The sequence below is a fragment of the Delphinus delphis genome, chromosome 13 (assembly GCF_949987515.2).
Source record: "Delphinus delphis chromosome 13, mDelDel1.2, whole genome shotgun sequence".
NCBI classification, from domain to species: domain Eukaryota; kingdom Metazoa; phylum Chordata; class Mammalia; order Artiodactyla; family Delphinidae; genus Delphinus; species Delphinus delphis.
The window spans coordinates 70,034,430-70,047,794 of NC_082695.1; the positions used below are offsets into that span (position 1 = coordinate 70,034,430).

At 39.3% G+C, this 13,365-nt stretch overlaps 1 protein-coding gene across 6 annotated transcripts in view; it reads right to left on the bottom strand.

Moving 5' to 3' along the window:
- The window catches only part of CCDC68 (coiled-coil domain containing 68), a 50,066-nt gene that overhangs the window by 11,400 nt on the left and 25,301 nt on the right, over positions 1–13,365 (bottom strand). For all 6 annotated transcript variants that reach the window (XM_060029088.1, XM_060029087.1, XM_060029086.1 and 3 more), the window contains 3 exons: positions 10,190–10,272; positions 2,208–2,313; positions 803–886 (listed from right to left, as the gene is read on the bottom strand). In XM_060029088.1, the coding sequence (XP_059885071.1) occupies positions 803–886; positions 2,208–2,313; positions 10,190–10,272 (273 nt within the window). The remainder of the gene's footprint in view (positions 1–802; positions 887–2,207; positions 2,314–10,189; positions 10,273–13,365) is intronic.

The window sequence follows — 13,365 nt, forward strand, 5'->3', positions numbered from 1 at the left end:
GACTGCAGCTCAACACCTGAAAAGGGCTTCCCCAGTCAAGGCGGGGATGAGTGGGCAAAAGTAAAGCACATCTTATCACAGTGTAGTATAAAGGTTTATGATAAGTTTTAAAACACTGAAACATAAGAAAATTTCAATTGGCTTCTTGAAGTAGGTGAGCCCTGAGGCGAAGCTTGGATGCCCTGATGGATACGGATGGAGAAAGAGGAGGAATAGTAAGTCTCAGGACGGGGGAAAGAAACAAAGACAGGAGACAGCAGACCCGGCTATCTGGCTAGAGCTGAGTTCACGCAAGAGAGGCCTTGACCAAGCTTCTAACTCAAGTCCACATCGAGAGATAGTATCACTGGTCTCCCCAGTAGAGAAAGTATTCTGGAACATTTGAATAAACTTTCAACAATTCTTTAGTAATATTTAATATTAATAATTTAATAATATAAAATTATGTTTAATACTTAATATTTTAATAATGATTAAGAGTACCTCCCCCACAAAGCTATAATTCTTATACATAGAAGATGCACACACACACTCACAAAAAGGCATTCATACCCACATAGAGACACATGCATGTCCTCACACATACACCTAGACACATCACACACAATCACACAGACACATTCACATACAATCACACAGACACATTCACATACAGACATACTTGGACACAGTGTCACACTGGCACACCATCGCACACAAGCACTCACAAACACACAGGACACATTCGTACGCAGGCTCACAGATATACTGAACACACACATACTCACTTCATACTGAAATATAGAACAGGTTCCCTCCTTACCTGGGCTTCGAGTATGTTAACTTTTTCTTTCAGATCTTCAATTCTTTTATCTTGTTCTTTTAAATTATTTTTTAAGCCTTCCATCTAAGATTTAAGAAACACAAATGCAAAAATCTTGTCAGGCAACAGAGAATAGTTCCTTAAGTCAGAAATTGTACAGGTTTCTGTGGTCAAGTAATGTTTATCAAATCAACAAAATTAAATCCCAAGCATTGGCGGACTCAGCAGGCTACAGAAAATAACAGGACAAATTGGCACCTGGGGATGAGAGCACACAGACAGTGCAATTAAACACTTTAATCTTTAGAAAACCTGTTTAAACCAAACTCAGCAGGAGTGCATCCTGTGGAACAACACTGGTCCTTGTTCTGTGTCTCAGCCACCTAACATTTTCATCCTGCACAGGCAGAGGCCAGGGGACATGATGCAAGGCCGTGGTCTGGCATGGGGAAGCTCCCTGCGGCAGAGATCTGGTCAACCAGCAGCATATTAAGGTGAGCCCACTTGCTTTGGAAGAAAAGCATCTGTTAAGAGGCAACGTGGAACTGGGGGATGTGGGGTGATATCCAGGACGGTGCCAGAAGAGAAGAAACACGTGGATTCCAAGGCTAGCTCTATCATTTAACTACTGTGGGCCTCAGTTTTCTCATCTGTACAATGAGGACATGGGATGCCCCCTCTGTCCTCCCTGACTCGCAAGTGCTATGACTCAATTCTCTGGCTGTTTGGAGAGGTCCTACCGCAGCAAGCATGAATGTTACGTTTATGTCAAGAAGGCATTTGAGTTATTTAGAAGGACTCCTTTTAGAAACAAATATTAGGTGGTTTAAAAAAAAAAAAACGAATGGATGAAGTTCTGGTTTTAAGTCTAAAGCAGATTCCCAAACCAGATCAATACAAATCTGGATGTAAACTGTATGAGTATGCAATTCACCATCCATCTGGCTGCCATCACGACGACCTCTTCTCTTTCACCTGCCAAGATGTTCCCAGCGAGGAAGGGCCAGGTTACAGCCCTGTGCTAACACACCCTCTACGTAAATTAACCACTTATGAGGTTATGAAAACAGATCATTTCTTCTTCAAGAAAGGGCTGAATCTCCTAATCTACAAAATCTGCTAAAGAACAGCGTGCGTTATCTGGCTCAGAACACTTAAAAAAAAAACACCAAAACATCGAAAGAGCAAACACAATTTCCCACATATCTTCGTTGAGAACATCACAGGTGTCGGCACAGAGACAAAAGAGGACACTGAAAACAGAGCCTTGTCACGTGGGGATAAAAAGGAAATGTCAACGGGGAGAAGAATCTCAGTGCTCGTGGAGTCCAGGCAAGCCACACGTATTTGGTCTTCTCACTGGAAACATACTAGCTACCGCAGAAACACACTTGATTAATCTGACCTCCTGGATGACACTGCGCAGGCTCTGGTGCTGGGAGTGAATCACAGACTGCAGATGAGAGATCTGCTCCTGGAGGAGGGAAATCTCCTTTTGAAGATCCTGGCAACTGGAAATGCAAAGGAAAAAAAGAGAGAAAGATTTGCTAAAGCATTATACAGCTATTTTTACAGCTGTGCTACCAGGATCTCCTCACTGACTCTACTGCTGGGCAACATGTGGGTAAGATGCCCAGGGTCCCTTATGCCAAACAAGACACACTGAAGATAAACAGTCATGAAGCATGCTCTGATTAGCTCAGACATGAACTTGAATGAGAGGATCAATTCATGTCCAAAGCTCCTCTCTGGCCACCTGTGACTCCCTCCCTCCAGCAGGTAGTTGAGTCAAGTTGCATCGAACCAGGTGAAGCACTTATATATCTAATCTGTCTCACCTAAGAGCATCCACAGACCTAGCATCCATCAGAACACACACATATGGGACAGTAGGGTTAGAACATGGGGCCAGGAATGGAGACTTAACACATATATCAGAAACCAACTTCCAACGATACAGGGGTTAGTACAGGTTGTGAATTGCCTGTTTTGTCTTTTTTTTTTTTTTTTTTTTTTGGCTTCCTATTTTCATTAACTCTACTACATGTAAATAAGGCAAGGAAAGAAAAATTAAATTCCAGCTAATATTTTGAGTCCACATGAACCATGGTGAGGAAAGATGAGTGAAGTTTGAATTTAGATTATTCATCCTTTCCCAAAGTTCCATTTAAGTAACTGGTATTGATTACATGCCTTTTGACTATTTCTCTTCTTGCCAATGTTATTAGAGTTTGAGGCAAAATGCCTGAGACAAGACCCCTAAACTTGGGAGCATTGTAATTTTGGAGTCACATAACCTTTCTAAGCCTCAGCATAACAGGTATAACAATCCCTACCTTTACAGCATTGAAAGATTATACGGTACACTTAAAGAGATAAAGTGAATGTGCTTTCTGAAAACGAGCGTTTTATAAAGTAATATATTATTTTAGCTTATTAAGGTTTCACAATTAGTAGCCAACATCCAATTCAATCGCAATTCGGATTTTCAGAGTCTCTACAAATATTACAAAGGTCATAGAAATTCATGTGACACTACGGCGGAACTTGTTCTCATTTTTTTCAAAAGAGTCTCCATTTTGTTTTACATCATGTACTAAAACATTGCTTCTCAAACTTAATATGCATTGGAGGATCTTGTTAAATTGTCAGGGATCTTGTTAAGATGCACATTCTAATCCAATAGCCTGGGGAAGGGCTTGAGAGTCTGCATTTCCAACATGCTCCCAGGTGTTCCAGTGATTTTGCTGGTCCATGAGCCAGGCTTTGAGTGCTTTGAGTAGCACAGCACTAATCCACTACAGTTGTCTCAATAATGTTTAATATACAGTAAGGTCACTCAAAGCCAAGTAACTTTCAGGCAATTTGCAATATTTAAGACAGTCTTGATTTTTTCCCTTGTTCAGTTTTGTATGAGAGAGCTTTAAAAAGAGTTTGTTTTACTGTAGAAAAAATTAATTTCTATACAACTATAGAAATGTTTGCACAAGTACAAATGATGTATAATGATAGCCATTATTATTTATTTATCCTATGGAATGAAATAATTTATATTATAAAATACTGTACAATTACACAATGTATGTCACAAAATATACGTGAAATGTAGTTCATTATTGTTCATAGCATTAAAAAATGGAAACAATCCAAATGTTCATCAATAGACTGATAAAACAAATTATGCTGTATCCATGTTACTTTTATTTTACATATATATAACAGAGATAGACCAATAGACAATTTATATCAAAGATGATGTTACAGAATATTATAAAAGGATGGTCTTTTCAACAAATGATATTGTGACAACTGGATACTCATAGGAAAAAATGAAAAAGAAAATTAATCCTAACCTCGCTTCATCAAAAAAATAAATTCCATGTAGATAAAACCGGAGACCCAAAAAACTTTCAAAAGATAATACAGAAGAGCATCTTCATGAATTTGGAATAGAGAAAGATTGTTCAAATAGAGCTTAGAACAGTATTACCTGCAAAGTAAAAGATAAGTTTGACTAGACAAAAATTTTAAACTTCTGGTCATCAAATCAGAGTGAGTAGGATAGCCTCAAAATCTCGGTAACATAAATGACTAATAAAGGCATTGTATCCAGAATATATAAGGAACATCTACAGATCAATGGAACAGGAACTCAGCATAAAAATTAGAAAGTGACTCAAAAAGGCATTTCACAAAAACAGATGAGTCGTGGACATAAGGATCAAAGTGACACGGAGGCAAACGGAAATCTGGCCCACAGCTGGTGCTAAGATTCAAAATTGCTCCAGAGAGAAGGGAAAAAAAGAGAAAAGAAAAGGAGGAAAGAGGAGCCAGACTCAGGACTTTCCTGGGGAGTAATGAGAAGGAACTCGGGATGCTTTGCGGAGCCAGGTCGGCTTTGAAAATTCATAAAATATGAAAATACCGTATGTTATTAAAGGTGAGTATTCAAAATGGTCTCATCGTGTCTTATGATGACCCAGAACTCGGGGACTGAAAAGAAAAATAGTCTTTAGAAGGATGGGAGTGGGTAGATATGTTCTCCAAAATAGAAAACTCAGGAGATTTCCCCATGTATTTCAGGAGAATATTACCATCAAGCTCACCGTAAATAAATAAAAATCTGAAACAGGTCTTAAGATGGAAGAAAAGTATTTCTGAAAGAACTCTGGAGAGCGTAGGGGTTTCAGACTTATGTGCATTATACACTGGAATAGTGATTTAAGGAAGTTGCAAAAAAAAAATCTCTTAGGTTTGTTCAACAAACAGAAAACCTAGTCATCCATTTAAGGTCTTTGAATGTGAGAATATAGCTAAATAAGCTGCATTTGAGCTCCCTTTAATCTCTGTTATTTATCTTTCAGCTGAAGCACTCAGTCTTAATGTACTAAAGCAAAACAGTAAGAAGAAACATAATGAAGGCCAGGCCTAGGAAAGGAGGCCAAACGTCTGTATCTAGGATTTATGCTCTGCTTCCCAATGCCTCAATATAAATACAAAGTCAATGTTGAAATTAAAATAGAATTGCATACTGCTGCTTCCAGAAAGATGTAGAAGATGTGTTTTCCCCTATTCTTCCTGTTAAGTCAACCCAAACCCTGAACATTGTACATCAACAAACACAAGAAGACTCTGAGAGGTGGAAAGAAGGAGGAACACTAGCTTGGGACCTTGGGATGCAGGGAACAACACAATGGTGACCTCCCTGGGTTTTCTTTTTGCTTTATAGATGCTAGGCTTGGAGCTGAGTAAGTCCACAGCCTAGAAACGGCAATGGGAGCATAGAAAAAGCCCAAACAAAAAGAGAGGAAAACCCTGGCTCCACCCTTTCGAGAAAGGGAACTGAAGACGCTCTCTCAAATCACTATGGATGGAGAGTGAACCGAGTACCATTTCTGGTTTTCTTCATGTTAGATTCCCTAGTGTTCAAGAGAGGAAGTCAATCTTATCTTTAACTTGCAGAAATGTGAAAACAAATGGTTTGTCTTTAGTAACACAGGATAACGGTAGAATGAGTACTAGGCAAGAAGCACATCCTCAATCTCTCTGCTGGCCAATGTCTGCGAAAGACGTGGTCAAAGGAAATCAAGGTCATGGAGGACTGTCTCTCCATCCAATGGTCAGGATACTTTAAAATCTATCTCGGGGTTAACGTCCACCACCCGAGGTAGCATTATTGAGCCCTGCCACACTGCCCTCTGCTGCTCGCTGTTCAAATGGCTTTGAGTGAATTGTTCTTTGGAGGCATGGTAACCTTTTGAAGAGTATTTTCTGAGGTACAGCTTCTGTGTTTACTATAATGACATCGTTCATGGTACTTTTTATGAATATATCCTGGAAATTTTTCTCTCTGGAATTACAGATACATTAAAAAGAACTGGACGTTTCCTAAAGAACTGGTTGGGTTTAGTCATTTGGACATTGTGAATCACAAAACTACTCATAATTTTCTCGTTGGATTGGCTGCTAGAAAATTTAAAATTGAGTCAGTGGTCCACTGTGAGCACGTGTATACATTTTGTGGGGCAATCTCATTATATTACCTGTTCTTGTATCTCCTTGGCCTTCTCATCTAATCTATTTCCGGTTAAAGGATTATGTTACTTTTATGTAGTTTTTGTAAATGATCTTACATTTTCTTAGAACTCAGGGTACATAAATACATAATTGCAAAGGGTATGAGAACATGAGGATGGCCATGTTTGCACAACCCCAGAACATAACCCTTTTAAGTCTTTATAAATTGTACTTATTATCAGGGATTAATGCATTATGCTGTTTATAGGAATGAAAATTCCAGAAGAAATAAAAAGAGCTAGATACTGAGAGACAAAATGAATGCAATAAAAGTGGCAACTGAAACTATGCTGCATGTACCAGATGCTGCTACTTCTGGGCACACTACTCATAGCATTGGGCATATGAATAACCCCATATGGAATTCCCACTTGAGAGAGAAGATAGTGAGATTGGTGGCATCCTGGAGCTTCTTTGAAGCTATGAAAAAATCATACTAGAATCTACAGGGACTCAGGTTTCCTGCTATTTAGGATTTGATGTTTCTTTGGACCTTTATGGTGGCCAGTGGAAGAGAGGGAAACTGACAATCACAACCATAAGAATAGGAGGAGCCGGGTCCTTACCTTTCCCAGGCCAGACCAAGGTGAAAGAATAAACAAGACGTAGGTATAGCTCTGTTCACATTTCAACCAGAACTCAGGAATATGTATTACTATTGCCAGTCAAAATCTTCCCCATTGTTGTTTTCAGTGGTAGCACTAGATGGGCGGGGCATGGGGGTGTTTAAGACAGCCCTCAAAACTACCAAAGATAAATGTAAGTAACAACAGTATGCTGCGACATGCAACCACATCTTCAAGATACCCTGTTTGTTCCTCTAAGGAACGTACCATCCCTAAGCAGCTTCTACAGGTATGTTGAAGCCAACACACTACTTGTCTTTACAAAGCCCAAATGTGTTCCCCAAGGGATAACTCTAAAATGGGCCTGTGTGTTTGTCTGTGACATCACAGGGCAGAGAGAAAAGTTGGAAAACTGCCTTCTGCTCGGAGCCACACAGGGGACTGAGGAAACCAGGCAGAGAAAAGGTCTCTGGAGTTTCCAGAAATAAGAGACAAAAAGTCAAGTCTCCTCTATAGAAGAACAAGCACAGGCTTTGCTACCGCAATACTAGAGCCCAAACTCCCAGCCCTACAACTTCTGGAGAGCCGAGTGATCTTGACAGGTCATGTAACCAATTAGAAGCTCTGTTTCCTCCCTGAAAGGTCCGTGGAAAGATCAAATTAAATAAGGTCCCTCAGGTTACTTTATAAACCGAAAGTTAGTCAGTTAGTAGTGTCAGTTAGTAGTGATGGTAGTAGAAATATGGAGTCAACCTTGTTTTTAAAAAAGATGGCTTCTGCCAAACCTTTTTACTCCCGTTAACAGTAATTGTGAGTTTCTGCCGTATAACAAAGTGAATCAGCTATACATATACATACACACCATTGTAAAGCAATTATACTCCAATAAAGATGTTTAAAAAAAAGAAGTAATTGTGAGGATTAGCTTAATATAATGGTACATACAAGTCCATGTGCAAGAAGAAACTCTTTTTCTTCTGAATTATAAAAGCTTAAAAGTTATCACCCTCAGAGACGCTTTCTAATATTAGAAATGCCAAGTTACAACATATTGAATCTTTTTATCTCTTTATCAAAATTGTAGAATGAAACTCACTGCAATTCAAGAAAGTCATGGCACCTATCAAACTATCTATGTTTAAGGGAAATTAAATCACCCATAGCCCCCTGCTCAGGGAAGAAGCCCTAGGCTATTCTTTGAGTAAGGGGAGGCCACCCACAAGGATGGGAGGGGACGCCTGCCAAAGGCTATTGGTTGGATGTCAATGCAGGGGTTGGTCAAGATGATCTATCTGTCCAATACAGGAAGTAATATTAGGCCAGTCAGACTCTTTCCTCTGGAATCTGAAAGGAGAATACAGAGAATACAAACCAGCTGGTGAAAAACGGTGGGAAAAGGTAATGAATCATCCAGGACGAACAAGAAAAGAGTGAAACTGCATAAACACGCATCACTAAGTGGGATCAGCAAAATAATCTGGTTTTTCAAATCACATTAGGTGCTAAAGGGTTGTCCTCCTGTCTTCGCATGAGTACATCTTCTTTATGGCCATATCTATTCAGTCTTCACCTAACAGAAATCCTATTTATGGTAGCTTAACCAAGTCTCTGTTGTTTTAACTAAAGGAATCTGACTCATACTGATTTCATTTTCTTGTCACTTAGCAAAGGGAATACCTCTACGCACGGCTCAAAATAACAAGTAAAATAAATATTTGTGACACCTGCAATTTATGAAAACTGCACGAGCCAGGATGTTCAAACACCTTTCTGGAAACACAGAAGCTCCATTTCCCTCAAGATATTTCTAAAACCTCCTCAAGAGCTTTTTGAGAATTCTTTATCCTGACTGCTCATATATAATAGAACTGAAAGAATAGCTCAGCTTGGTTTTTAAAATCATTACATTTTTGGCTCAAAGACTGACAAAACCTCTATTATCAATAAAAAATCATGTTTTAAAGAATAAATCAAACTCATTGTCTGGACTCTTAATGGAAGGCACAGTGTACCAGCTGTAGTTCTGCTGCATGGAAAAGCTCTCTTTAGGGAAAAAAAAAAAAGAGGTAAGCGAAAAATTTACTTAGAGTTAAATTATGAGTATATACAAGTAATTCCAAAGACTTATGGATACTTTCCATAATATTTCCTTTATTCTCTACAGAGAGTACAGTGCTATGAAACTCAGAAATCCACCTTCTGGGGCTATATGCGTGTTCACAGGGAAGCGTATAAGGAAATTAATATCAGTGGTATCCCAGTGTGTTTCAAATATGTAGGTACAATTGCCAGGGTCAGCCCAGTTCTGGACTTTGGCTTATGAGGTCCAATGATGAGAAAGAGAGATAATGGGAAAGGAAAAGGAGATAGGAAAAAATCAAAAGACCAAGAGAAAGTGATGTCTGAGCAGATGTTATTGAATAAATGAGAATAAGAATGTGTACATTTTGAGATTCATAATAGTGCCTAGATCAAGAGGTCTAGATGGATAAACTAAGATCTTGAAATAGATTTGACTTTGGATGTTATATCAGAATATAGAATGATTGTGGTAGGTTTAGAATTAAAAGAAAAGAAAGGAAAGGAAAAGAAAAGAAAAAGTTCAGGAGATTTCATATGATATGAGTTATTCTATGACATTCCAGAGAATTTTTCTAACAGCAGCCAAGTAGTCAAGCCATTCGATACCCATCAACCCATAAATCCATCCCTACCCCAGCACACAAGGACCAGGACTGCTTGTGAATTACGAATATTTGTAAGTAAGTCCCAAGAACTAAGGATGCTTTTCACAGTATTTCCTTCATTCTCTACGAAGTTGGGAGCACGACAAAACTATCTTACAATTCCACTTGCGGGCTAGCTAATTTAAGGCCGGCTGTAGCGGAGATCCATTAACAAAATCAGAAGCATCAGGGGAATGGAGACCTCAACAGCATCCTCTTCAGCACCAAGGGTAAACAGGGAGGGGACAGGCTCATTCACTCTTCAAAAGGATTAACGAGCCACCACACACATATACACACACCAGTTTCCCCGTACCCCCAGTGACTTCTGCCCCATCCAGATTCCCCAGTGGGTAGGGAGGGAGAGGCACACAGCTGTTAATGCTAAGAAATCTCCCTTCCTCCTGCACGTTCAGGCTTCCTTTCCCTTGGGGGATAGCTGCCTTCTATCCACTGGTCAGTGGACCTGAAGAGAGGAAAGATATCAGGGACTGCTTTTACGTAGGAGATCTGCAAACCTTTTAGCATATGTAGCGTTGGATTTGAGATGCAGCAGCTTGTTTTCCAAAGACAGTTTTTTTTCTAGCAGTGTCCTCTTTTCCTAGGAGAAAATAAAATACAATTTTTGCTCATTTCTTTTCCTTTATTTCTCTCTCTCTCTCTGTCTTTCTCTCTCTCGTTCTCTTTCTCTCTATGTGCGTGTGTATTCAGCAAGGAATTCTTGCAAACTGTTCGCAAAAGATGCTTCTTGTAATACTAGAAATATGTTTTGAGCTAAAGAGCTCATTTCATACGGAGCTGTTACAACCCACCCCAGTGAAGTCCGGGGCAGGCATTCTCCAGCATGGTTTACAAGTGTAACAGGGAAGAGCCAGGTCTGACTACATGTTGAATCTGTTTCTTTTACTTTAACCTTTGCTTTCCACTGCTTTTGTTCACTAAAAGGATACTGTCTATACATAACGGCCTGCCTCGGGGAACCCTGCCCCTCTGTCTGAATGTTAAACCAAACTGCCTTTGATCAGGGAAACATCCAGACCCTGTTCCAGCCATGGATGGCTGCAAAAAAGAAGAAATTAACACATCCGCTCCCCGAGGCTGGCCATTCCAGGTGATATTTGCAAAACTTACGCCTTTTTACTTTACTTCCTCATCTCCCCCTCTGTGCTATAAAAGAAACTGGCATCCAAACCCCGATAAGATGGTTATTTTGAGACTTTAGTCCGCTGTCTTCTCCGTCTGCCGGCTTTCCAAATAAAGTCGTGTTCCTTGCCTCAACACCTCGTTTCCGATTTATTAGCCTGTCGTGCGGCGAGCAGAGCGGTTTTGGACTCGGTAACGTAAGCCGCTCAAGGACAGATCAAGACTAGTTGTCTTCACTAACCACGTTTTTCTGGAGAGCTTTGCTTTGGCCCCTCCCCCAGTCCATGGCTCAGTCAAACTTCTCTTCTGTCTCTCCATCCCGCCCTAAATGCTAACTGCCTGCCCATCTCTCTCTAGACACTGGCTCTCCCATCATTCCACCTGCTTCTCCTCCGGTAATCTTGAGTTGTTGGTATCCAAGGATATTATTGCACTTGTCTTGATACCTACCTGCTTACATGGCATCTGTCCGAGGTAGAAAAGTAGTAAATGTATATTTAGTGAAAGATCAAAGTCATAAGTGATAAAGTCACTTCCTAATTAGGATATAACAGAAATGTTGACATTGTGAAAGAATCCCTAAAGAGGTCTCTGATTGTCACCATTAAACCAAACTCTCTATATCCAACAGGAAAATAGATGAGTCCATGAAAAACCAAGCTGGGAGGATTGTGTTCTTTTTTATATCTGATGGAAATAGATGTTTTGACAGTATTTACAATGCTGTTTAAAATCATTCCTTCTGTAGTATTTATATGGGTAAAAGACAAGACAGTGCCATTAGAGCAAAAATCTCAGAATGTCTTTGGACATGGACAGAACTGGTTCTGAAACTTGGTGACTGTGTTAAGTTTTGCCAAGGTTTTAACCCTTCTAGACCTTATCACTGTTAAGAAAAATTAACCAAAACTTGTAAATCAAAATATATAATTTTAATGTCATATTGGGTCATGGTTTAATAACCTGACACAAGGATTTTTTTAATTCTCTTGGAGAATTTCTTTGCGTGTGACTTTATTATTTGATTAGAGCCCTGACTTTGTGAAGTTGCATGTTAATTTGTGGGTTTCTGCCTGGTAGAAAAGGTAATCCCAAAGGTTATGGTTTATTGCCTTAAAGAATATTAACTACCTTTGTATCTAACCTAGTAATCCTATTCTACATTCCTTTTCTCAAAATGCATGCAAATAGCCAATTTCAAAAAATATTTTATTTAAACCAGCTTTACAACCTTACTGGTTCCCTCATTAATTAATGAGTTGACTAAAACATCTGACATGTATTCATTCTATATTTGTTTGAGTCATGTTTTTGACTTTTTGAACATCCCTAAGATGGGGATAATACTATCTATATTGAAATGTTGGGATGATTGGAGATGTATGTGAAAGGTCTACATGCTTCTCTGAAACATATTAGGACCTCAATATATAATAATTTGAAGGTGCCAAATACTTCATATCTTATGTGCTCTGTTATTTTTAAAATTTATACTTTTTCAAAAATTTCCTGTAGCATTCTTGTCACATATATTAGATACTGTTCTGGTGTAGCCTTAGTTGATCTGAGGGATCAAGATACTCTTTGCAAGCTTATTATGACACTTGGGTCATCAAAGAAACACATCACTGATAATATATTTTGAATTTATAGGAGGAAAAATGGTGTTTAACAAACATTATTTCTAACGGACTTACTCTCAATTCATGAATCTTTATCACCAGGGTTCAAGGAGACCAGACAGCTGGACAAATAAATGTTCTGCCTTGGTCAAGCCTCCGGTATTTAGCTTGGACTCTTTTTTTAATTTAATTTTTATTTTATATTGGAGTATAGTTGATTTACAATGTTGTGTTAGTTTCAGGTGTACAGCAAAGTGGTTCATTTATACATACATGTATATCCGTTCTTTTTCATGTTCTTTCCTATATAGGTTATTACAGAATATGGAGTAGAGTTCCCTGTGCTATACAGTAGGTCCTTGTAGCTTGGACTCTTAATGCTGCCTCTCTGACAACACGGAAAATCACACTACATCAGCTAGCACTTCTCAGGGACAGTGTCTTCTGGGAAGGGAAAGGCGTTCACAGCACCACCCAGGGGGCAATCCACTCTTGCCAAAACCACACCTCTGAAGAGCGTAAGAGTTCCCGCACCTTATTGATCAAGGTGGAGTGGACACCAACTTAAATCACTGCCATATGTTAACATCTAAATGATTTAGGAACCAATGGCATCCCTTTTATCCCACATCAGAGAAGATGTGGGCATAATGGAAAGGATTGTGAACTGCTAAGTGGAGGATGGTGGAATAGTCCCTCATTCGCACTGTCCTCGTTTATAAAATGATGAGGAGGAATTAGGTGGTCTCAAAAGAGCCTTTGAGCTCTAAAATGCTAATAGAGCTAAATCAATGACACTGGAAAGCAAATATGATGCAACAGAAGTGCGCTGCCAGCCAAAGGGACATATGCCGTATTAAAATGCTCTTACTGGGCGGTTTTGCTGGCTTATCGCTGTGTTTATGGAATTCATTCTCACTGCATTCCTG